Source organism: Dasypus novemcinctus, chromosome 9 (genome assembly GCF_030445035.2).
Source record: "Dasypus novemcinctus isolate mDasNov1 chromosome 9, mDasNov1.1.hap2, whole genome shotgun sequence".
Classification (NCBI taxonomy): domain Eukaryota; kingdom Metazoa; phylum Chordata; class Mammalia; order Cingulata; family Dasypodidae; genus Dasypus; species Dasypus novemcinctus.
The window spans coordinates 107,927,070-107,951,522 of record NC_080681.1 but is presented as its reverse complement, the minus strand read 5'-3'; the positions used below and the strand labels follow the sequence as shown (position 1 = coordinate 107,951,522).

Genomic DNA, 24,453 nt, shown 5'->3' with positions numbered 1-24,453 from the left:
TTGTTTTCCAGAGTTTCAAGGAAGATGGCTCTGCCAGTTTTTGCTAATTGTGCAAAGATTCTTTGGGGGAAATAGCACCCTGGAGCATCTTACACTAACCCTATTAGTCAACTGGAACTCTTTATTGATGCATAATTTATATAAAATGAACAGATCTCAGTAGTAGATGTGACTCAAGTGGTTGAGCGCCCACCTCCCACACAGGAAGTCCTGATTTTAGTTTCTGGTGCCTCCTGAAAAAAAACAAAAACAAACAACAGATTTCAAGTGTTGAGTTAGATGTATTTTGACAATTGTGTAAACAAGATATAAAATACTTCCATCACCCCAGAAAGTTCCCATGGTTCCCCTTTCCAGTCAATCCTCCTACCCCAAATCAGCCCCTTTCTGGCTTCTTTCTCCATAGATTAGTTTTTCCTGTTTTTATACTTCATGTAAATGAAATTACATAGTATATATTCTTTTTTTTGTCTGACTTTTTTTTAAGATTTATTTTATTTATTTCTCTCTGCCCCCTCCCCCCACCCCCCATTGTCTGCTCTCTGTGTCCATTCGCTGTGTGTTCTTCCACATCCATTTGCATTATCTGGTGGCACTTGGAAACTGTTTCTTTTTTGTTGCGTCATCTTGCTGTGTCAGCTCTCCATGTGTGCAGCACCACTCCTGGGCAGGCTGTGCTTTTTTCACACAGGGCAGCTCTCCTTGCAGGGCGCACTCCTTGTGCTTGGGGCACCCTTACGTGACACAGCACTCCTTGCGCGCAGCAGCACTGATCATGGGCCAGCTCACCACACGGGTCAGGAGGCCCTGGGGATCAAACCCTGGACCCTCCATATGGTAGACGGATGCTCTATCAGTTGAGCCACATCTGTTTGCCTGACTTCTTTTGTTTAGCATAATATTTTTGAATTCTATCCATGTTGTTACAGGCCATCAAGGTTACATTGTCTATAAAGATTTTTTTTAACTTTTTAAAAATAATCAATTTCATTAATATATATTAATAAACATACTCTTTATCCAGAGTGTACAATCAATGGTATTTGCTATGCTAACATATTTGTGCATTCATCATTTCAATCATTATTAGAGCATTTTCATTATTTTGATAATAATAAGTATAAAACAAAATTCTGCACCTTTCAATCCCTCTATGCTTCCCCCACTGTACATAGCTGCTGTTTCTGGCTATTCTATCCGAAGTGTATAATCAGTGGCTTTTAGTATAATCACAATATTGTACATTCATCATCTCAAAAATTTTAGAACAATTTCATTACTCCAAAAAGAAAGACTCCACACCACTTAGCATTCCTTCCTCAGACCTACATAACCACTAATCTCCTTTTATCTTTATAATCGCCTCTCTCCCACTCCAGAAGATCCCAGAATCAGTTCTCAGAGCTGCCTAATGAGAATATAAGCAGACATAGAAGAATACACAGCAAATGGACACAGAGAGCAGACCACTGGGGGAGCGGCGGGGAAGGGAAGAAATAAATAAAATAAATCTTTAAAAAAAAAACCCAAGATCAAGGAAAGCAAGTGTGGCTCAAGCAATTGAGCTTCCGTCTACCATATGAGAGGTCCCAGGTTTGGTTCCCAGGGCCTCCTGATGAAGGCGAGCTGGCCCATGTAGAGACCTGATGCAACAAGATGACACAACAAAAAAGAGAGGAAAGACAACGAGAGACACAACAAACCAGGGTGCTGAGGTAGCTCAAGCGTGCCTCTCTCCCATGTCAGAAGATCCCAGGATCAGTTCCTGGTGCCTCCTGAAGAGAAGACAAGAAGCGAAGACAAGCAGTCACAGAAGAACACGCAGTGAATGGACACAGCAGACAGTGAGCACAAGTGGCAGGGAGGCAGGAATAAGTAAATAAAATCTTTTTTAAAAAAATCCAAGATCAAGACTCTGGCTAGTTTCTCTTACTGTACCAGGCTCTACCTACTTGGTTTAAGTTCCAGAAGATCAGTGGCTTTGTTTTGTTTTTTTGTTTTGTTTTGTTTTTTTTGGGGGGGGGTCTTTTTTTTTTTACACTTTTTAAATTAAAGTTAATAGATCACAAAGAACATTAGATTAAAAAAATATAAAAAAACATAAAGTGACTTTGTTTTGTGTACTGCTGTATCCCCAGCATCTATCCGAACAATACCAAGCATAGATTGAGTGCTCTATAAATGTATGTTGAATGAATGAACATTTATAGTTCATTGGCTATCCTTGGATCAGATGCTGCCCTGGGCAAAATTATCTGTGGCTGAGGAGATATGTCTTGAAGGGACTGTTAACATGTCCCTTCCAGTGGTAGGAGCAGAAATTTGTTTGGATCTCACTTCCACTACTGAATACTCTTTGAGCTTCTATTTACTTCTCTGTAAAATGGGTCAATGAAACCTACCCTTTCTGACTTAGATATGCTCAGTATCAAGTGAAATCATAGACGTGAACGTATTTTATAGATTATCAGCTTCCTGGCCAATTTACCTTTTTAGCCTCACTTCTCAGTGTTGTGTTTCCCAAAAGAACTTTTAACTAGCCCTCGTCTTGTCCCTTTCCTTTTGTTCCCCAGGGTCACTCAGGATGCGTGAACTGTCTGGAATGGAATGAGAAAGGAGAGTAAGTATGAGCAGGAGCACCTGCAAAGTGTTGGCAAAAGGATCCTCAAGGCTGGGGAAAGTGGTTTTCATTCCTCTTAGTTGATCTGAAGTAAAGAGTGGACCCAAGTGAAAAGAGACTCTGTTCTCCGCTTTGTTCCTAAGCTTAGTCTATAATTATCAACACACACTGTTAAGCAATTAATTCCAAATGGAAATTAGATGACCACTCAAACCCTGCTTTTTTTTTTAACAGCTCAATTTTATTGAGACATATTAATAAAGCATACAATCCATTCAAAGTGTACAATCAGTGGTATTTGGTATAATCACATAATTGTGCATTCATCATTTCAATCATTATTGGAGCATTTTCATTACAAACCCTGCTTTTGACAAACCAGTGGTTTTAAGGAATATTGGTAAATTCTCAGGAGAAAATAGAAGAGACTCAACTAATGTTTTTAAGATAACCTTAAATTCTGTGGTATCTGCTATCCTTCAAGGTCTGTGTGGTCTAGCTCCTCATCTCCGGGAAACATGGGATTGGGGAATGGGGCCCAGGAACTGGAGGAGAGGTCAGAAACCTTCACTTTGCTTGCAGCTTGCTGGCCTCTGGTTCTGACGACCAGCACACGATTGTGTGGGACCCACTGCACCACAAGAAGCTGCTCTCCATGCACACGGGACATACTGCAAATATCTTCTCTGTCAAGGTGAGCAGGATAAGCCACAGAGCAAGTAGAAAGACTTTGGGCCAGGTTGTGTTTGCTTACGTGTGTCCTGTGCATCCCTTTGGGTCATAGACACCCTTGGAATCTGAGCATCTTTTCTATGCTCTGCTTTTCGTCTCTTGAAGCCAAGGGGCCAACTCTAGATAAATTCATGTTTACATGGGTGGTGATGGTGGTGGGGTTTGGTTTCAAGCATAAACTTTGATAGCAGACTGATCTGGATTTGACTCCCTTATCTTCCACTTGGAAGCTTTGTGAACTTGGTGAATGATGGAACCTCTCTGTGCCTATTTATTCATCTGTAAAAAGGGAGTAGCACTCCATAGGGTCAATAATACAGTTCAGTGAGATAATTGAAAAAATACCTGGCCAGGTACATTCAGCTATTCTACCTTTCTGTAGGAAATGATTCTGCTGATTTGTTGATGGTGGAGTTGAACTGAGGAGAGGTGGAAGGAGAGTTGATAAATGTCTTCAAATGTTTGAAGCCCTTTTATATGGAAGTGATATGTAATTTGCCCTTTATGGTCCCAGAGAACAAAATAAGACTAGTATTGGCTGTAAGTCCACAGAAACAAGTATAAACCTGATGGGAGAAACAATTGCCTAACACTTAAAGCTTCTTGAAAAAGGTGAAAAGGGCCCTCTGGGGATGTAGCAAATGCCCTAGCCCTGAGGTATTCCACTCACTGGGGAACTTATCTACTGGGTTGAAGGTTAAAGGAAATTACCTTTATATAAGGACCTTTCCAGCTCTGAGAGTCAATAATGGATGTATGTGTGAGAATGAAGATGTCCTTTGGAAAGCCTTACTAATCTAAGACATTTTCCTAGTTAATATCAAGAGGGATTGGTTACAAAATACCTGAACAAGAAGGCAGATTAGAAAGTTCAAACTTACTAGTGACCCTAAACCCTGCCTCTTTCCCATGCTCTGAGTCTCATCTCCTGCTTCAGGGATCAGTCTTAGATGAATTTCTGTGGCTGCAGCTTGTCTTAAGATAAGCTCTCTGTCCCAGAAAGATTTTAGGTCCAGTTTGAGTCTGGGCAGTCTGTGGAGTCAGATCTGGGGAAAGGACCTAAGCCACCCATTTGGCATAATAACACAAAACATAGCGTTCAGAGACCCAGATTTGACAATGATCTTGAAACTTTTTAATCCCATAAGATGTTGGGCAAGACACAGACTTTCAACCTCCTCTTCTGTTGTTGTTGTTCAAAAATATATGTGCATGTTCTTTGCGCTCCTGGTAACTACACTACAATGTTTAGCCCACGAGCTCCCCCTAGTGGCAACTATGAGGTATGGTGCATGTGGCAGCAGCCACAAGGCCTTCGGAAGGGCCTCACCTGCTTTTGCAGTACATTGAATATATGCTGTTTCAAGGTAGGATTAAAGGGATCCAGACGTGGCTCAACTGATAGAGCATCCGCCTACCATATGGGAGGGTCCAGGGTTCGATCCCCAGGACCTCCTGACCCATGTGGTGAGCTGGCCCACACGCAGAGCTGCCAAGCGCAAGGAGTGCCCTGCCATGCAGGGGCACCCCCGTGTGGGAATACCCCACACTCAAGGAGTACACCCTGCAAGGAGAGCTGCCCCGAGTGAGAAAAGCACAGCCCACCCAGGAGTGGTGCCACACACAGAGAGCCGTCATAGCAGGATGACGTAACAGAAAAGAAATGTAGTTTCCCGGTGCCGCTGATGATGCAAGCAGACACAGAAGAACACACAGCGAGTGGACACAGAGACCAGACAACGGGGGGGCAAGAGGGGGCAGAGAAATAAATAAATTCTGTCTTTCCCATCCAGCCCTTATCTTGATGAGCCATTAGAGAAGGGTATATGGAAAAGTAAATTGTTGCTCTTGCATGAACATTTAAAGTCAAGTGAGGTATTAGCTGTTTAAATGCAAAATAATGCCCATTACTACTGCCATTTAGCCTTGTTGTGGATTGGAAGCAACTCTTCAGTTAAAAAAAAAATTGGGGAAGCAGCTGTGGCTCAAGTGATTGAACTCCCACCTATCACACAGGAGGTCCCGGTGCCTCCTAGAGAAGATGAGCAAGACAGCGAGTTGACACAATGGGCTGGCGCAGCAAGCTGATGCAACAAGAGACACAAGGGGGAAAAACATAATGAAAGATGCAACAAAGGAGGAGTGGAGTGGCTCAAGCAATTAGGTGTCTCCCTTCCTCACAGGAGGTCCCAAGTTCGGTTCCTGGTGCCTCCTAAAAGGAAGACAAGCATACAACAAGCAGACACAGCCAATACGAACAACAACAACAAGGGGGTGGAGAGAAATAAGTAAAATAAATCTTTTAAAAAAGACAAATTCGGTATCTAGTGGGAAAGAAGAACTCAACACCAAACCAAAATCATTTTCTTCCTCAAAGTTAGGTGATAGAACTGCATACTTTCTCCCCCATTATTCAAAGCCATGTTTGTGGCTATTTTATTCTCACCATATGTCATCTGGAGTATTTTGCTCTTACCTTAGGATGGTGAGGTTTCTCATTCTTTATAATAGCCCCATAGAGATATTACCTATTGTCAGATTGTTCTTCAGAAAAATTTGAACCCATTTAAAACATGTACTCCCTTAAAACCCTGAAAGCCCTTTTAATTTTAAGACTAATTTTTTATTTAATTCCCAGCTTATTAAAAAATCATTATTGGGAAGCGAACTTGGCCCAGTGGTTAGGGCATCCATCTACCACATGGGAGGTCCACGGTTCAAACCCCAGGCCTCCTTGACCGTAAGGAGTGCCGTGCCATGCAGGGGTGTCCCCGCGTAGGGGAGCCCCACACGCAAGGAGTGCGCCCTGTAAGGAGAGCCGCCCAGCGCGAAAGAAAGTGCAGCCTGCCCAGGAATGGCACCACACACATGGAGAGTTGACATAACAAGATGACGCAACAAAAAGAAACACAGATTCCCGTGCCACTGACAACAACAGAAGCGGACAAGAAGACGCAGCAAATAGACACAGAACAGACTACCGGGGTAGGAAGGAAGGGGAGAGAGAGAGAGAGAGAGAGAGAGAGAGAGAGAGAGATAGATAGATAGATAGATATCTTTTTAAAAAAAAGTCATCATGAGGCAGCATGACATGTGGGAGTCCAGACACAGAGCAGACAACCAGGGTAGGAAGGAAGGGGGGAGAGAGAGAGAGAGAGATAAATAAATAAAATAAATAAATAATAAATAAATAAATAAAAATCTTTAAAAAAAAAAAAAGTCATCATGAGGCAGCATGACATGTGGGAGTCCAGGCACAGAACAGACAACCGGGGTAGGAAGGAAGGGGAGAGAGAGAGAGAGAGAGAGAGAGAAAAACCAATCAATCAATCAATCAATCAATCTTTTTTTTTTTTAAGTCATCATGAGGCAGCATGACATGTGGGAGTCCAGACACAGAACAGACAACCAGGGTAGGAAGGAAGGGGGGAGAGAGAGAGAGAGAGAGAGAGAAATAAATAAAATAAATAAATAATAAATAAATAAATAAAAATCTTTAAAAAAAAAAAAAAAAGTCATCATGAGGCAGCATGACATGTGGGAGTCCAGGCACAGAACAGACAACCGGGGTAGGAAGGAAGGGGAGAGAGAGAGAGAGAGAGAGAGAGAGAAATCAATCAATCAATCAATCAATCTTTTTTTTTTTTTAAGTCATCATGAGGCAGCATGACATGTGGGAGTCCAGACAACCTGGGGTTTGAACACAAACAGTTGATGTTTGAATGTTAGCACTGCACCTCTATTTCTAATGGTGCTAAGTAACAATAAGACATACCCTTTGGTGTCGAGCACATGGGTAAATGCTTGATAAATGGTAACAGCTACGACTGTCATCTGCTCAGATTCTTACCTGGGAAGAGTCAGAGAAAAAGTGTTCCTCAGGTCGTCTGACCTGGCATATATCAGGATCATTCTGGCAAAGTAAAGGCATGTGTCCTAATTTTGACCTTTAGGCCCATAGGCTGCTGCTGAGGTCCAGATGGGTTATTTTCTTATGTGATATAGAGAGGGAAAGAGGAAGCTGAAGCCATCTAGGCTACTCATGGTCAACCCTACCCCAATTGTCTGACAATCCCTGTCCCATCTTTCCTGAGCAGTTCCTGCCTCACGCTGGGGACCGCATTTTAATCACGGGGGCAGCTGACTCCAAAGTGCATGTCCATGACCTGACAGTAAAGGAGACGATCCACATGTTTGGAGACCACACAAACCGGGTGAAACGCATCGCTACAGCACCCATGTGGCCCAACACGTTCTGGAGTGCCGCCGAGGATGGGCTTATCCGGTAAGAGCCTGCAACATCATGGGAACCTGTGCCCCTGCTCCCACTGGATATTGGCTCCCCCATCCCATCTGCCTGTACTGCTTTCTTCCACAGGCCTGGCTCCTTCCCTCCAGTAGAGCTACAGCCTCGTTTGTCTGCCAGGACAGTTGTCTGTGTACAAACTCAGCCGGGAACATTTGTTTTCCCCACCTTCACCTTCCCCCCTTACCTTCTCCTGTACTATATCCAGGCCCATCAGCCTTATCTCACCACCTCAGATTCCCCTCTGACCTTTCACACTGCTGTTCCCTCTGCCTGGAGTTCTCTGTCCCCAGCTCTTTCCATGTCTGACTCTCTCACCCTAAGGACAGCAGCTTAAGAGTAACGACTTCAGAAGCACTTTCTCCTACCACTCTGCCTAAAATAGACCTTCCCCATTATTCTTTGTCTCATCACCCTAATCGTAGACTCCCTAACTCTAATCACCCTGTGTAGTTATCATATTTTATTTACTTGTCGGTTTGCTTTTCATCTGTATCTCCCACTGAACTAACTGTAAACTCTCTTTGAGCAGTCCACATCTGTCTTGATTTTGGTTGTGTCTCTAGAGCCCAGCACAGTGCCTGACACATAGAGGCACTTGATACCTTTCTCTTAGCAGCTGATCAGTAGCATATGACTGAGAGGGGGAGATCTGCTTGGAAATGGTAAGATGGACTGTCCCCTTTTGTAGAACACACCCTGTATTATCATACCTTGGCCTCTGCTTCCCTTCATCCTGAAATGGTCTCATTACCTTTCTTGAACTCCTTCCTTCAGATATGACGTTAGAACTTTTTCATTATCTCCCCAATCTGTTTTAATTGCCTCCTTTGAGTTCCCATAGGACTTTTGTGCCTTCTTCCCAATTAAAGTAGAAGTAGCAACATCATATGTAAAATAAAACACAGTAATTAGAAGCAAGGCACTGGAGTCAGACAGATGTGGTGTCAAGTCCAAGCTCTGTCACTCAATGTTTGATTAGAGCAAGTTACTTCATTTCTGAACCTCAGTTTCCTCACCTGTAAAGTAGGAAGAATGATAGTATCTCCCTAATTTGCCAGAGCATTACAATCAAGATGGTATATGTAAAGCCTTTGCATGGTACATGGAAGACACAAAGCACTTATCAGTGACATGTCCAACTCATTGTTGCATGTGTTGACCTTGACTGACCAGACTGTGCTGGGGCCAGCTTGTAGGGCCTAAGCATCCAGGACATTGGGTAGTAGTAAGCACAGGCACAATAAAGTAAAGTGTCCTAGCAGAAGGTGAACATAAGCTGGACCTTTGGAATAGACAGGATTTATGTAAGCAAGGAAAAACAGAAAGCTCCCCAGCTTGATCAGTTTGTGAAGGCATTGATAGATGTGGCATGTACAGGATAAGGAGTTCTGTAATTGTAACTGACCCAGGTTTGGAAAACTGAGGAATAAGGTTGGAGAGGTGTATGAAAACCAGACTAAAGAGTAGATCTCATGCTGAAAGTTTTGAGGAATCTTTGCAATTTTTGAGCAGGAGAGTGATATAATGAAAACAATATTTAGGAAGTGCAGTCTGGTAAGGATGGCTTGGAAATGCGAGTGAACAGTGAAGGAATTATTGCAAACGTCTAGGCAAGAGATGGGTGAGCACACAGATGATGCCCCTTCCCCTTTCTGAATGTACTTGAGTATTGGTCACAAAAAAGTTCCCAGTCAAGAGTGGTGGGGCTCTAAGAGTTGGCTGCTGCTGGGCTGACTTTCTGGCTTTACCTTTACCACCTGGATGGGAATTTGACTTGGTTTTTTTAGGTAGTTCATAGATGATCTCCACATTTTGTGTTCTGTCACCTCCATACTTCCTTTGTTTCCTGAAAAAAATAATATCAGGAAGCTATAGAGCAAAGTGGTTGAAAATTCAATCTTAAGAATCTGTCCCAGCTCTGCACATACTAGTTATATCATTCTGAGCAGGAAATTTAAATTTTCTGAACTTCAGTGTCCTAATGATACCTGAGATTTGGTCTATAGATTTAATTGGGTAATACATGTAAAACACACAGACAGTACTGGACCCAAAGCAAGTTCCCATTAAGTGTTCATAATCAGTGGTGGTAGTACTAGTAGCCATAATACTGACATCTGTTTTTTTTTAAAAAAAAAAAAAAGAATGGTATCTACCTTTAGAGATTATGTTAGAATAAAATAAAATGTGCAAAAGACTTAGTACAGTGCCTGGCACACAGTGGACACAGAAGAAATGGAAGTGATTTTTGACATTCTTATTCTTTAGAAACAGGCCCAAACTCCTCCCAAGCCTCTTGCCTAATAAGGTTTCAGCTTCTCCCCTTCCACACAAGACTTCAACCCCCAACTCCCTAACTCTGTCCTCTCTCACAGCCAGTATGACCTTCGGGAGAACAGCAAACATTCGGAGGTGCTGATTGACCTGACAGAGTACTGTGGCCAGCTAGTAGAGGCCAAGTGCCTCACTGTCAACCCCCAGGATAACAACTGCCTGGCGGTAGGAGCCAGTGGGCCCTTCGTGAGGCTCTATGACATTCGTATGATCCATAACCACAGGTATGACTAGTTCACCTTCCTGTCAGCAGCCTCCCTTCTCAGGACTGGGCTAGGGCTAGGGCCAGGACAGTGACTTGTATGGGCGAATCCCTAGGGAGCTGCTGCTCTTGCCCTCATTACCATACTTTCTTCTTTTATGTGGGTTTTTAAAATCTTGAGATATAAAAAATAATATTTCATACTGGTTTTGAAGAATATGAACAGTATTAATTTTTTAATTACCCATAATCCAATTACCTGAAAGAAATGAATGTGTATAATATTTTTGGCTGGCGCTTTTGCTATGAATATACAGGGTCATTATCTTGTACATGTAACTTTCTTCCTTAAAAAGAAAAAGAGTAGACTATGCTCAGAATTCCTATAGAAGTCCCAGACCTGAGCAGCAACTCTAGCCTAGCCCAGACTTTTTAGGTGGGCTCTCAAGACAAGTTGCAAAAATGTCTGGCCTACCTTACTTTCATTCATGGATTTGGGGGACCTCTGATCCCCTCATGTACTACATATGATCAGGCCCTGAGCCTTAGCTTCCTCATGGTAAACCAGGAATCATAGGGTGGTTGTAGGACCAAGACCATTTACAGGACCTACTCTGTAAAGTACTGTAATGTATGTGTCCACAGTGGTCAAGCTGGTGAACCTTTAGAGTTGCTGAGGTAAGGAAGAAAGATACCCCATATCTCTCAGGGATACAAACTGAAGTTTTCCTCTTAGGGAGTGTGGGTTGGTCTATCCAGGATTAGTGCTAGGGGTTGTAACCTATATGGTATGCCTTCCCACCAGAAAGAGCATGAAGCAGAGCCCTTCAGCAGGTGTGCATACCTTCTGTGACCGGCAGAAGCCCCTTCCGGATGGTGCAGCCCAGTATTATGTAGCAGGTAGGACTCAGCCCAGCTCTGGCCCCAAACTCTTGGCTGGATGACTGACTGTTTCTGGGGCAGTGCAGGGAGGCAATATGGTACAGCTATTAAGAGCAAGGGTTTTAGGGTCAGACAGACATGGGTTTTAATCCTGACTCAGCCATTAGCCAACTGTGTGACCTTTGGCAAATTACTTAACCTTCCTGAGCCTTAGTTTCTTTTCTGTAAAATGGGATTGTAATGACTAAATTAGATAGAGCATATAAAGCAGTCAGCCCAGTGCAAGGTGTAAGGACTCAATCCTTGTAGCTGCTATGATGATGAAGATAATTGCTATAATATAATGCTTCATAAGGCTTACTTCAAACAGCTCTCTGCCCCTTTGGTGGGGACTGGGAGCCTCACACTGTGTGATTGGGCTGTTGTCTGCAGGTCACCTGCCAGTGAAATTGCCTGACTACAACAACCGCCTGAGAGTGCTGGTTGCCACCTACGTGACCTTTAGCCCCAATGGCACAGAGCTTCTGGTCAACATGGGAGGGGAGCAGGTAGGTGTGACTGCCCAAGGTGGTTCTGCTCCACTACCACCACCCCAGGTCCAGCAGGGAGCATCTCACCTTTACTGCCTTGAGCTGGGTAAGAAGCAACAGCCTTGTAAATGCCAATACAGTGATGTGGCATGATTGCAATTCCCAGAAAGGTATCCTGGCCTGATCTTTTTCCTTCTTTTTTATATTTAAATGAACTAGACAGCTGTATGATAACATAGTATTTTGGTTCAGAACATAGTCTTTGGAACTGTCTTCAAATGCTGGCCTGCCATTTCCTAGTTCTGTGCTGTGCTTTGAGCAAGTCTCTTCATTTTTTTTGAGCCTAGTTTCCTCATCTTTAAAATGGTATCACCATTTTCTGTGCCAGGTTGTGAAGTTTAGAGAAAATGTAATGAATCCAGCACTTGGTGCCTGTCATATGTCAGGTACTTATCAAATGGTAGCACTTGGTAATGGTAGTTATAAATAAGTAAAAACAAGACACAGCTTAGTCTTATTGTGTACTCATAACAGAGGTAGAGATGCAGGTACAGATGTCCCAAGTTAAAAGGCATAGGAAAAGGTTAATGTGAAAATGGCTGAGTGTGGGCAACAAGGAGCAGGGCTGAGTGACACGGGGTCTTAACCACCAGTATTCAGGCTCTGTGTCTGGACATCACCTAGGGCTGAGAGGAAACCTAGAAGGAAATCCCTGGGGCTCAGTACACAGCCAAGCTGTGGTTTGGGGCCAGCTTTGCAAAGTGTTCCTTGATAATGGCAGGTTGCCTAACCTGTTTGTGTGCTCTCAGTATATTTAGTGAGCCTAGCATTAATTCACTTTTTCTGCACTTACTGACCACTTGGGACTAGCATTATCATAAATGTAGGGCAGACAAATGTGACGTGTGATCCATCCCCAGGCTGACAGGGGAGACATGGCAAGTGAAACTGTTGATGACATTACAAGGCCAGATGTGCTTACATATAAAGAAAGAGAATGGAGATTAGGTGAGCACCTGAGTTCAGAATAAGGCTCCAGCTTCCTGGAGCTGAGCCATCACCCAGCCTGAAGGCAGCATACTTACGTACGTTTGGAAAAGCCGTGCAGCAGAATGGTTAGGAGCCAGCTTCTGGTACCAGAGAGGCCTGGGTTTGGGTCTTGGCTGAGCAACATGCTGCTTTATGACTTTGGGTTAATTACTTAAACTCTGAACCTAAATTTTTTTCATCAGTTTAAAAAAAGAGCAATGATAATAGTATGTTTTCATAGGGTGGTTTCTAGGCTGAAATGAGATGTTGTGAGTCAACTTAGCAGAGTTCCTGGAATAAAATAAGTATTCAGTAAATGTTAGGTAATCATAGATAATATTTATTTACTGAGAGAAATAACTAGCAGTGTTACTTTGGACAAGTCACATCCCTTCTCTGAGGCTTCAGTTTTCCCATCTGTAAAATGAAACACTTGGCTTTGTGATCTCTGAGGACCTTTACAACTTTAACATATGATTCTAAGTAATGACAATATTTCAAGCAGAGTTTTTGGTAGATCAGATAGCCCATCCTGAGGGTCAGGAATAAGGAAGATTTTCCAGCCTAAGGCTCTCACTAAAAACCCCTCCTAACCTAATTCAGTGACTCAGAGGCCCCTAGTTCCATGCCCAGCACTCACTGTATTCATTCTGTGACTCTGGTTTGTGAGAGCCCCCACACCTTGCTCATGGTCCACCTACATTATTACTTTATGACCTCCGTCTCTTTTCCTGTGCCATCAACTCTAGGTCTATTTGTTTGACCTGACATACAAGCAGCGGCCATACACCTTCCTCTTGCCTAGAAAGTGCCACTCCTCAGGGGGTAAGTTTAGGGCTTAGCCCTTCTCTCTTAGGGTATCTCTGCTGAAATGTGGTTAGGGAACTTGTGCTACTTCTGCTGAAAAGCATGCCCCTTCCCTGGGACCATGTCAGTAATCCTCCAAAAAGAATAGTTTTTCCAAACTAATACCATCTGTACAGTAAAAAGAAAGATAATAATAGGTCATAGAGATCTCTTAAAGATGTTTGTGTCACACTCAGAAAAGACAGATTTTTTCCATGGCTTGGCTCTAAAGGACCTTAAATTGCCCTCAGTTTGGCTCAGTCTCCTCCCTGCCTTCCTGGGGCCTGCAGTTGTTTTAGACACCATCACTACCCCCATCCAGTTAAGGGTAATGCCAAGTTGGAGCTGTGTCCCTCGGCAGCCAGCAGAGGGCATGTGGGCTTTTTTTTGGCCTGACAGTCAGAACTTGCTTTCTGGAAACGGATCTTACCCTGAGAGAATAGCCCCATAATGGAACCCACAACCCTGTGATGAAAGCTCAAGGGAAATGTCAACCTCGTCCTGAGTTTTTGCTGTTTTTTTCTCTCCGTGTTCTGCCAGAAGTCCAGAATGGCAAGATGTCCACCAATGGTGTGTCCAATGGTGTGTCCAATGGTCTGCACCTTCACAGCAATGGTTTCCGGCTGCCAGAGAGTAGGGGACACATCAGGTAGGCCAGCTTGACTTGGCCAGCCCTCCCAGCCCCAACTATACCTTATGGACTGGTAGGAGGGGCATGTCCTGTAACCCCGCCACCTGATCCCTGCCAAGGCATACCTCCTAGAGGGTGGGGACTGCAGCTGAGAGGCTTGTGGAGGGTGGCTAGTGATCCCAGTGCTTCATCTACCTCAAACTGAAGTTCCTCTGTACTTGTCCTGGTACTGGTACCAGTGACTGGAGTCAGGACCCAGAGGCCAGCTGTCTCTTAGCTCTGAGTGCTCTTGAGAAGGGAATTCCACACAGATAAGTACCTCCTCCCATCCCTACCCCCAGTTTTATTATTCACCATCCCATAAGCATTTCTTGCCTCTATTCTGCCAGCCCCTCTGCTGGGTTTTGGATACAAGATTGCATTAGAGGTGCTCATATTCTCTAGCCCTTGAGAGAAACAGAATTCTCTATAGGGAAATCCGTAGGAGGAATCTGGGTGGTCATGAAGTTCACCTCAGCATGGAGGAGGTGCCTGTGCCAGGCAGTGTTGACTACTACTATGCCCAGGAATTTGATTAAGAATTGCCTTAGATAGACCTGTCCAGAACAGCTTCCTCTCTGTCCCTTTGGTTTTCTGCTAGTCCTATATTCAAGAATTTCTAGAATTATATTTATCACAATAACCCTTGTCAGGAATAGGAGCATCTTCTCTTCTAGATGGCAGTGTAGGCTCCAGGGGCCAAGAAAACTGGGGTAACCTTCAGGCAGGGGTTGCAGACTTCTTGAGGGACTACCTGACCTTCTTTGGCTGGCCTGACTAGGTTCTGCTTCCTCTGCAGTCCCCAAGTGGAGCTGCCTCCATACCTGGAACGTGTGAAACAGCAAGCCAATGAGGCTTTTGCCTGCCAGCAGTGGACCCAGGCCATTCAGCTCTACAGCAAGGCTGTACAGAGCGCCCCTCATAATGCCATGCTCTACGGGAACCGAGCTGCTGCCTACATGAAGCGCAAGTGGTAAGTATTCCCAGGCCAGGATAAGGAATGAAGCAACTGGACCAAAAGAGGGTGGGCCTGATGGAGCTGGAGTTGCTGAGGCATCCAGGGAGGGTATCACTGACATCCTGCTACTTATTAGGGCTTCTTAGGCTCAGGCCTCTCTTCCCTATCTTGAGGCTGATGGTGGGCAGGTACCTAACCCATTAGTCAGGGAAGTCTCAAGCACCAAGGAATCTCACAGTTAAGTGGAAAGGAGACATGTTCACAAGTAGCTCCAACATGGTGCTTTGTTCTTGAGAGAATTGTTAATCCCAGCTGTAGGAGAATTGGGTCTTGAATTGGGCTTTAAAGGAGCAGCAGAATCTTGCTAGGTGGAAATGAAGGGTTTGGTGAATTCATTTGGTGTCTGTCTGAAATTACTGTGCAGCTTCTTGCCCCCAGGGATTGGTTTCTTGTGTTCTTAGGCCCTTTGGACAAAGCACAAACAAGATCTCAGAGATCTGAAGCTGTGGGTCATGCTAGAGTGTGGTGGCCAATGGTAAATTAATGGGTCCATATCCTGAAGAACCCCTTTTCTTTGGGGACCATCAGAGCCCCCAGCCCTTCTGCTTGCCGCACTAACAGTCAGGCAGGCCCTACCCCTGAGCCAGGACCATGACTGAAGATGGATAGCACTGGGCCCAGAGCCATTTCTGCTCCATCTGGCATTCGTCAACTCTACCCAGACAGACAGGCCAGCTGGTGTGCCATCATCTGGCTGCAACCAGGCAGGCAAAAGAGGGAGGCTTGAAAAACCTACCCAAGTCAGCAGGGCTGGTAGGTGAGGGTTGGGGAATATACTATCTCCACAGGCCTTAGCCCAGGCATCAGGAGTTTGCCAGGAGCTCAGGTGACAGCCAGACCCAGGAGATGACTGTTTTGGGACCATCCTGGCATATATGGCCTCTCTTTCCCGAGAGTTGTGTAGAATTCAGTGGTCCTCATCCAGGTTCTAGGTGAGTGCTCAGCTCCACATCTGCATTCTTGCTAAGAGAGGTTAATGATTTCCCAATTCATGTCTTCCCATAACATGTTCTGTGAGCTCCTACTGTGTGCTAGAGACTAGAGATACAAGGTTCTGCCACTCTAGTTGTCTATGCTCCAGAGTACCCAGACGCTGGATAGGAGATAAAGGCATAGATTCAGTTCAGCATAGAAGAGAAGGGAAGCAGTAGGTCCTTTGTACAGTGCAGGTAAAGCACTGTGTGCATCAAGAAAAGTTGGGTTGCTTTAGCTGGGAACCAGGGAAGCATCAGGAAGATGTGGTGTCTAAATGGACTTTAAGTGTGGGCAGGAGATGGAGGGGAAAAGAGGACTGTGGGGGAAGGACATTCCAGGGAGATGAAATGGTATGAACAAAGGCGTGGGGGTGCAGGGCTGACTGAAGAGCCTGTTTGTAGAACAACAAATCCATTTGGCAGGAGCAGAGGGTTCAAGAAGGGACTGGCAGGAGATGAGTCTGTGAGGTAGCCTGGGGCTGGCCTGGGAAGGGCTTGGAATGCAGAGCAATGGCGTTTGGCCTCAATTCAGTGGGTGATGGGCAGCCACTGAAGGGTTCTGACCAGGAGAGGGATGCAGTGAGTGCCTTCCTTTCATGGAAATTGATCCAGCAATGGGTTTAGGATGGGTGAGCCCTGGGTCGAGCCAGCTCTCTCGCTGTCCTTACATGCCTGCCAGTGACCCCTAGAATGTCACATTCTGTCCCAGGCCATTCTCCCCAGGGCTGCCATCTGCTCCTGGCTGGGGAGAGGAGGAGAGGCTACCATCCCTGGCTCCTGGCTGGTCTCTGGTCTGGCTCCCTCGCCCCAGGAGCTCTAAGGGCCACCTTGCAGGTGGTACTTGGATTTCCAGGCAATGCCTGCTCCTTCCTCATAGCCCCTCATTCTGACAGAGGCCCTGCCATCGAAGGAGCTCTGTGTTGTAGCTACTGCAAGAGCTGGATGCTTTTTAGTGCTACAGGGTCAGGAGAAACTTTCCCATGCCAAGCCAGCTTGCTTTAGCCCTGTGCAGGAGGGTGGTGAGCTGTGCCCTTGGTGGAGGGACCACCAGCTCTAGGAAGTGCTCCTGGGCAAGTTGGGTCCTAGGCCCACCCCCAGCTCTGCAGAAAAAAGCAAAACAAAACAAAAAACAGCTTTCAAAGAGAAATGGCTCCTGTGACCCCTCTGGCTCTCCAAATGAGAGGCAAGTCTGGGGTGTTGGAGGAGTGTGTATTCTATATTCTAAACACAGTGTGGGAGGAGGAGATTCTCCTTTGGCCTCCTCTCCACTTCCTGCGTCCAAAAGAACACTCCCACTTCCCTTCATCCATGCTTCCGGAGGCTGGAGAAGTGAGTGGGGGGCAATTTAGAGCTCCTGGCATGCGCGCACGCACGCGCACACACACATATACACACACACACACACCCCTTGCCATCAGCTTCCAGAGAGCTGACTCTGCCAGACTGTCAGGCCCCATCCTCCAGCCCCAGGAGGTAGAGGCCACAGCTGCTATGGATTCGTCAGCCAGGACAGAGGGGGGCCTGACTGAGGGCTTGCTGCCTGCTGGTCAGACCCTGAATCCCCAGCCTGGTACTTCTGGCTTCCCCAGACTACAGAACTGTCCTTGAGGGCCCCCTGCCTCAGATGTGGCTTTGAAGGCCAGCCAGGGGCATTTGAGAAGGTGGATGGAGGAAAAGAAAAGGAGGGCTTGGGGAACCTGAGGTGGGCAAGATGCCCAGCCTTCTGCTGCAGAGCTGCGGGTGCCTGGGGCTTAGCTGGTATGCAGTTGCATTCTGTGCCCAGCAGAGGGCATCCTGACACCGGTTTTTGCCACACCTCCCCAAGACCTCAAGATTCCTGACTTGCCTCCTTGATATGCTCTACCTCCTGGGAGGGAGGCCAGGGTCGAGCCAGGATTCTGTCCATCCCCAAGTCCCCTCCTTCCACACATCACCAGGGACATCATGTCTCGCCCTGAGATCTCTCAGAGGTGGGTTGGCTTGGTCCAGGAAGGGGAGGAGACTGAGTGGAGACTCCTTGCTTGACACATGGCTCCATCTCCAAGTCACGCTCCCCTGCTTTCCCAGGGATGGTGACCACTACGATGCCCTGAGGGACTGCCTCAAGGCCATCTCCCTAAACCCTTGCCACCTGAAAGCACACTTCCGCCTGGCCCGCTGCCTCTTTGAGCTCAAGTATGTGGCCGAGGCCCTGGAATGCCTGGATGACTTCAAAGGGAAGTTCCCGGAGCAGGCCCACAGCAGCGCTTGTGATGCATTGGGCCGCGACATCACAGCCGCCCTCTTCTCCAAAAATGACAGTGGTGAGTGGGTAGTGAAGAGGGGTTGCTGTCATTCTTTGTATTTGAGATGCTGCATGACATTCTGAAAAGGACATGTTCTGGGATGAGAGAAGCCCTGGATTCAGATACTGATTCAGAAACCATGTGACCTTGGGACAGTTACTTGGTCTCTGAGACTCAGTTGTCTCATTTGGAAAGGAAGAATGATTGCACCTCTCATTTAGAGTTTCTATTGAGGATTAGCAGTAACACATTTAAACACCTGACATAATGTCTGGTACTCAGGAGTAAGCTGAGCCCAGCCAGGCCACATGGGCTCCTGCTAGGCATTCTTACTGGCTCACAGATAGGGCCTTGGCCCCTCCACTTGGACATCTAAGTAAGGGACAGCAGCTGGCTATTGAGCTTGTTCCAGTTTGTACAAGTACAGCAGAGGCAACAGCACAGGGTAGTATCAATGCCTCAGGCTTGGGATATGGAACTTCAAGTTCTAGTCTCAGCCCTACCATGTGGTAATTGTGTGACCTTGGGTAAAGCACAGCCTCTCTGAACCTTTTGCATTACCTGCACAGAGAGCATACAAAACCCTGCCCCGCTCAACTCAGTAGTGTTAGAGAGAGCTGGGTAATTGTACGGTGGTCTATAAACGTGAAAGTTGAGCTGATTGGAGGCAGACATGGATCTTCACCTCTCTCTTTTGCGGTTTACTCCTTGTAAGTGATTCATTTGTTGAATGAATAGTTATCAAGCACCAGCCATGTGCCAAGCACTGTGCTAGGCCCTGGAAACACAGCTGTGAGCAAGTCAGCTGTGTTGTCTGTGTTCGTGAGTTTACAGCCTAGTGAAAGAACCAAGCAGTGAAGGAGAAGCAAAGTTTGATGAGTGCCTGGGATCTGAGACAGTCTAGGAGTGTTGGGGTAAGGGTTGATGGCCGCCTGGGGTTCTTGAGGAGGAGACATTTAAGCTAAGGTCTTAAAGATGAGGAGGAAGAGATAAGTAGATACAAAGTGTGGCTGCGGGAGATAGAGTTCCTGGCAGAGGGATCAGCACGTGCAAAGCCCCTGAAGCAGGCAGGAAGAGGCCCTTCAAAGGAACTGAAAAGACTGGTGTGATTTTACTCAAGTCGGCACTTCCCTTGGAAGCCATGATAACTTGTCTTCCAGAGAGTAACCGCTAGGACTCTATTACCTTAAGAGCCATGAACCCATTTGGAAAAATCACTCATTGAAGGCTTTCTTTGCTAGTCCCTCCCCCCCACCCACCCACCCATCATCTGCACAGAAATAGACATTGAGCCTGCATGTCCTTGGGGCTTCTGGGCCTTTACTCAGGCCTCTGAGGCAAGGCCCTCCTGGCTTCAAAGGTCTCCTCTTGAACATCCTCAGGGGCCAGATCCAAAGATGTTTCTTCCCTATAATCTTTCTCAATTTTCCAGGCTAGAAGTAGAGGCAGATAGTTCTACATTGCTGATGCTTGGGCTAAAAACAGTACCTTGGGTGGGAAAAAGGGGGTGGGAGGGAGAGGGCCGGGGCTCTCACCTCTCCTTGATCTCTGACCCCAGAGGAGAAGAAGGGAGCTGGTGGTGGCGGCGGCCCAGTCCGTCTTCGCAGCACAAGCCGCAAGGACTCCATCTCAGAGGATGAGCTGGTGCTGCGGGAACGAAGCTATGATTACCAGTTCCGCTACTGTGGCCACTGCAATACCACCACAGACATCAAGGAAGCCAATTTCTTTGGCAGGTCCGAGGCCATGGAAAGCACAAGGGCACAGCCAGTTGGCAACAGGAGGTTGGGGGCACAGGGGCACAATGCTTTTACAAGAGTCTCAAATCTTGGCTCTGCTTCTGTGCCTTGGGCAAAGGTTTTCATCTCTGTCAGCCTCAGTTTCTTCATGTGTAAAATGAAACCAGCTATACTCATCCATGGTACCATAATGCAAGTAAAGAATCCAGCATAGTACCTGGAATGTCTCCATGTGCCAGAGCTTGATTTCTTTAACTGGATTCTTGGTGCCTCCCTCTGCTGGAGGTATGAGGCAAGAACCCTCAGGATCTTGGCACACCTATTACATTGTCAGAACTGTGTCCCAGGTACTAAGGGTCATAGCCTGTGTCTCAGAACTGTCACCCTAAAACCCACTTTGTAGGTGTTTGCACTTTCTTTGGGTAGATAAGACACATGGACATGAATCAAGAATCTTTCCTTCAAGGACCCTCTAAAGATCAACTGTGTGAGGGGCACTTGTGCTATAGAATTTGGGGGTCTGAATCTGGGAAGGCTTAGATGAGGGTGTTCCCAGAGGCCTAAGAGATATAAGGCCTGATCCTGGCACCCAAGGAGGTTATAGTGTACTTTAGAGGAGAGTATCTCGGAAGGACCCTTGTGGTCCCTTGACCCTGGATTTAAGAGAAGGGAGTTGAACAGTGCACAGGGTTGTGCAGTATGGAAAGGACTATCATGTGTATGGGAGTTCAGACTCTAAAGCAAAGACCCCAGAATGTGGGGGCCTGAGTGGCTCCAGATATCCCTGCCCCCCTTCCGCCCCGCCCTAAGCTATGCTGTCTCTACTTGAGGCTGTAGGGCAGTACCCCACCTGACCTCCCTGCCCTTTGCCCCCCTGCCAGCAACGCTCAGTACATCGTCAGTGGCTCTGACGATGGCTCCTTCTTCATCTGGGAAAAGGAGACCACCAACCTGGTTCGCGTGCTCCAGGGAGATGAGTCCATTGTGAATTGCCTGCAGCCGCACCCCAGCTACTGCTTCCTGGCCACCAGCGGCATTGACCCTGTTGTGCGACTTTGGAATCCCCGGCCAGAGGTGAGGATGCAGGCGAGGTGGTAGAAAACCAGCAGGGAGGAGGGTAGAAACCCTGTGCAAGGCCTCCAGCTGGGCCTGTGAGGGCTGGGAAGGGAGAGGAGCCATGCAGAGGCTCAAAGCTGCTAGGATGAGCGGGCTCTTACCCTAGGGCCAGAGCTGGGTCAGGGTAGGAGTCATTAGGTTCTGGAAATTCCAAAAGCAGTGAGTGATTCCAGGAGCAAGAGTGGACTCCTGGGAAGAGGATATGGCTCAATGGATAGAGCTTCCGCCTACCATATGGGAGGTCAGGGTTTGATACCCAGGGCCTCCTGGGCTGTGTGGCAAGCTGGCTCATGTGGAGTGCTACCACAGGCAAGGAGTGTCACCCCGTACAGGGGTGCTCCCCGCACAGGAGTGCAGACCCCCCAGGAGTGGTGTTCCTCACATGGAGAGTGGACGCAGCAAGATGGTGCAACAAAAAAAAGACACAGAGCAGAGACAATATGAGACACAGCAAACTAGGGAGCTGAGGTGGAGCAAGAGAACAATCACCTCTTTCCCACTCCTGAAGGTCCCAGGATGGGTTCCTGGAGCTACCTAATGAGAATGCAACAACACAGAACACACAGTGAATGGACAGAAAGAGCAAAAGGGGGGGTGGGGGGGGGAAGGAGCTAGAAATAAGGAAAAAAAAGAGTGGGCTCCTGCCCTCTGGGAGCACATCGCTGAGCTGGCTGCAGAGACTCATACAGGAAACAGTGACCAGAGACAAGGGCTACAGGATGGCAGAGAAAGGAACCACATCAGCTCTCAGTACCGCCTCATGAGAAGAGGCTCCCTGAATGCCCTTCCCTTATATGCCAGTGTGGGATGTCCCCCGGAAGCTGTGCAAAGGCCTGCCCCTCAGTCATATGGGCAGTATGCTGGCTTTGGAGCCTGGCAGACCCAAGGTTGAATCCAGCCCCTTCACTCACTGCCTGAGGGACTTTTTGACCCAGGTTTTTGTCCTCTGTGTACTGGGAATAGGAATGACAGCACATCTTAAGACTGCTATGAGGATTTAAGTAATGCCTGCTGAGTATCCAGCCCACTGGGGCATTCAGGACAGTGGGACAGTGTGGTCCCCTCTACTCCTAGTGGAGTAGGCAGGTGACCCACCCCCATCCCCTTCTCAGCTGGCAAAACCCAAGTCAAGTGGCGTATCTAATTCCAGAGATAATTTACTGTGACTTTTAAAGACAGAACCCTGCAGGACCCTCCCTTGCAAGGAGAGGGAAAAGAAATACAAAGGACGGTTGACGGGTTTGAGGGTTCTGCAAGAGTACAGAGCAGTTGTATCACCCCTCTTATATCCCAGTGTATGTGTACCCCCTCAGCACAGTCTGGTATGTGTGCCTCCATGTGTCCCATTGTGTGTCCTTTCCCTCATGTGGGTCCCCCAATGTGGTGTGCTGCCCCACAATACCTCTGCATGGTGTGTCCTCCTGTGTATAGCCTGGTGTGTGCGTTCTTCATAGAGGTAGCTCACTCTGTGTGTTCCCTCTACACATACATCCCAGTGCTCATCCCTCCCCATTTATACTGGTGTCCCCCCTCCCTGAGCTCTCATGCCTTCCCCCCAGAGTGAAGACCTCACAGGCCGCGTCGTGGAGGACATGGAGGGCGCGTCTCAGGCCAACCAACGGCGCATGAATGCAGACCCGCTGGAGGTGATGCTGCTCAACATGGGCTACCGGATCACAGGCCTGAGCAGTGGGGGTGCTGGGGCCTCCGACGACGAGGACAGCTCCGAGGGCCAGGTGCAGTGCCGGCCCAGTTAGACCCTCTGACCCCTAGTCCCCAGCCCGTGACTGGCTATACCCTCTGGCCTGGGCAGGAGGTCAGTGGGTCCTGTTTTGGTTTGTCTTCCCACCCACCCCTATTTTTTCATTTCCCCTGTTTTGTTTGTTAGTTTGGCATTGGGGTGGAGGTTGCTACAACTTGCTGGCTTTCGGACTCTTGGGCTGATTGCCCCTTGACTGTCCCCAGCCCTGAGCGGAAGAGCAGGATGGCCCCCACCTCCTGCTCCCATGTCCCTGGAGGGCTCAGCCTGCCTCAAAACCCCCTCTGCCTCCAGATGAGGAGACAAGGGCTGAAGCCTTCAAGGACTGCCCTGCCCTTCAGTTGGCAATAGGAAGAGGAATAGAATTCCCAGGTGGTAAGGGCTAGCCTTGGCCTGATGCCACTCTTCCTCCCTGGCCCACAAGTCTAGCACCTCCGTGGTCTTCAGGGAAGGGTCTATAAAGGGATGGGACCCCATCTTCCCTCCAGAGCCACCAAGGTAGGGTGGTAGCAGAAGACAGCATGGGAACCCTGGTGTGGGCGAGGTCAGGCCACGCGCCCTGGTTGCAGCAGGGCATCCTTGCCCTCCTCTGGGAACTGGTTCTGGCCCCTGTGCCTGCCCTCATGGGCCACCTCTGGGGGCCCAGTCTTTCCCCAGGACCCTGGCAGAGGGTGGGACACTGCACCATACCCCACCCACCCGTGCCAGCCCTTCCGCACTACGGCCACTCTCCTCTTGGGCGCTCCTTGGCCTCACTGTGACCTTTCTGCCAGAGCTCCTAGCTAGGCCTACTCCCTGCTAAGGGCCCTGCCCTGCCTGCCCCCTGCCCTGCCCAGTCTGCCATCCCTCCCACCCCTCCTGCTGAGCCGCCACAAAGACCAAAGAAGTGATGGCTTTTCTCTGTCCCCAGCTGCTCTGGGGGGGTGGGCAGGGGGTCTCCTGAGCCACTCAGATAGGAAAGTCCCTCCCCAGCAGCCCCAAGCTTTACACTGGATGCAGCGGTCACCCCACTCACCAAGCCTCCCTTCCCCTCTGCCGCCTTGGCTCTTGGCTCTGGAGCTGCTCCCGTAGTTGGTTCACCCCTCCCCACCCCCTCCCCTTCCGCTCAGTGCTTACTTGGCTCCAGCCCTCCAGCTGCAGCCTCTGGGGAGAAAACAGCCTCCCTTCCCCCCCACTCCCTCCATCCCTCTCTCCCTCCCTGGCCCCTGTCTCTGCCAGGTGCCTCCTCTCCATCAGGCTTCAGAGCAGCCCTGGAGACAGGAGGGCCACGTTAAAAGCTTTTTCACAGTTTTAAGAAGACAGGGGAGGGCGGGGAGTGAGGGGACTGGTGGGGGGTCTGGCACCATCTCGTTATTGCTTTAATCTCAGCAACACAACACAGGTGGCAGCTTCTCCCCCTTCCTTCCCA

General features: G+C 47.8%; 1 protein-coding gene across 1 annotated transcript in view; it reads left to right on the top strand.

Moving 5' to 3' along the window:
- WDTC1 (WD and tetratricopeptide repeats 1) overlaps positions 1-24,453 on the top strand; it is a 104,256-nt gene that overhangs the window by 79,397 nt on the left and 406 nt on the right. Inside the window, exons 4-16 of the mRNA XM_058304042.2 lie at positions 2,574-2,620; positions 3,203-3,314; positions 7,450-7,637; positions 10,037-10,219; positions 11,003-11,097; positions 11,512-11,627; positions 13,388-13,463; positions 14,025-14,133; positions 14,954-15,127; positions 18,214-18,449; positions 19,990-20,167; positions 21,052-21,244; positions 22,846-24,453. The exon at positions 22,846-24,453 is cut by the window's right edge and continues 406 nt beyond it. Coding sequence (XP_058160025.1) covers positions 2,574-2,620; positions 3,203-3,314; positions 7,450-7,637; positions 10,037-10,219; positions 11,003-11,097; positions 11,512-11,627; positions 13,388-13,463; positions 14,025-14,133; positions 14,954-15,127; positions 18,214-18,449; positions 19,990-20,167; positions 21,052-21,244; positions 22,846-23,043 — 1,905 coding nt within the window. The 3' untranslated portion in view covers positions 23,044-24,453. The remainder of the gene's footprint in view (positions 1-2,573; positions 2,621-3,202; positions 3,315-7,449; positions 7,638-10,036; positions 10,220-11,002; positions 11,098-11,511; positions 11,628-13,387; positions 13,464-14,024; positions 14,134-14,953; positions 15,128-18,213; positions 18,450-19,989; positions 20,168-21,051; positions 21,245-22,845) is intronic.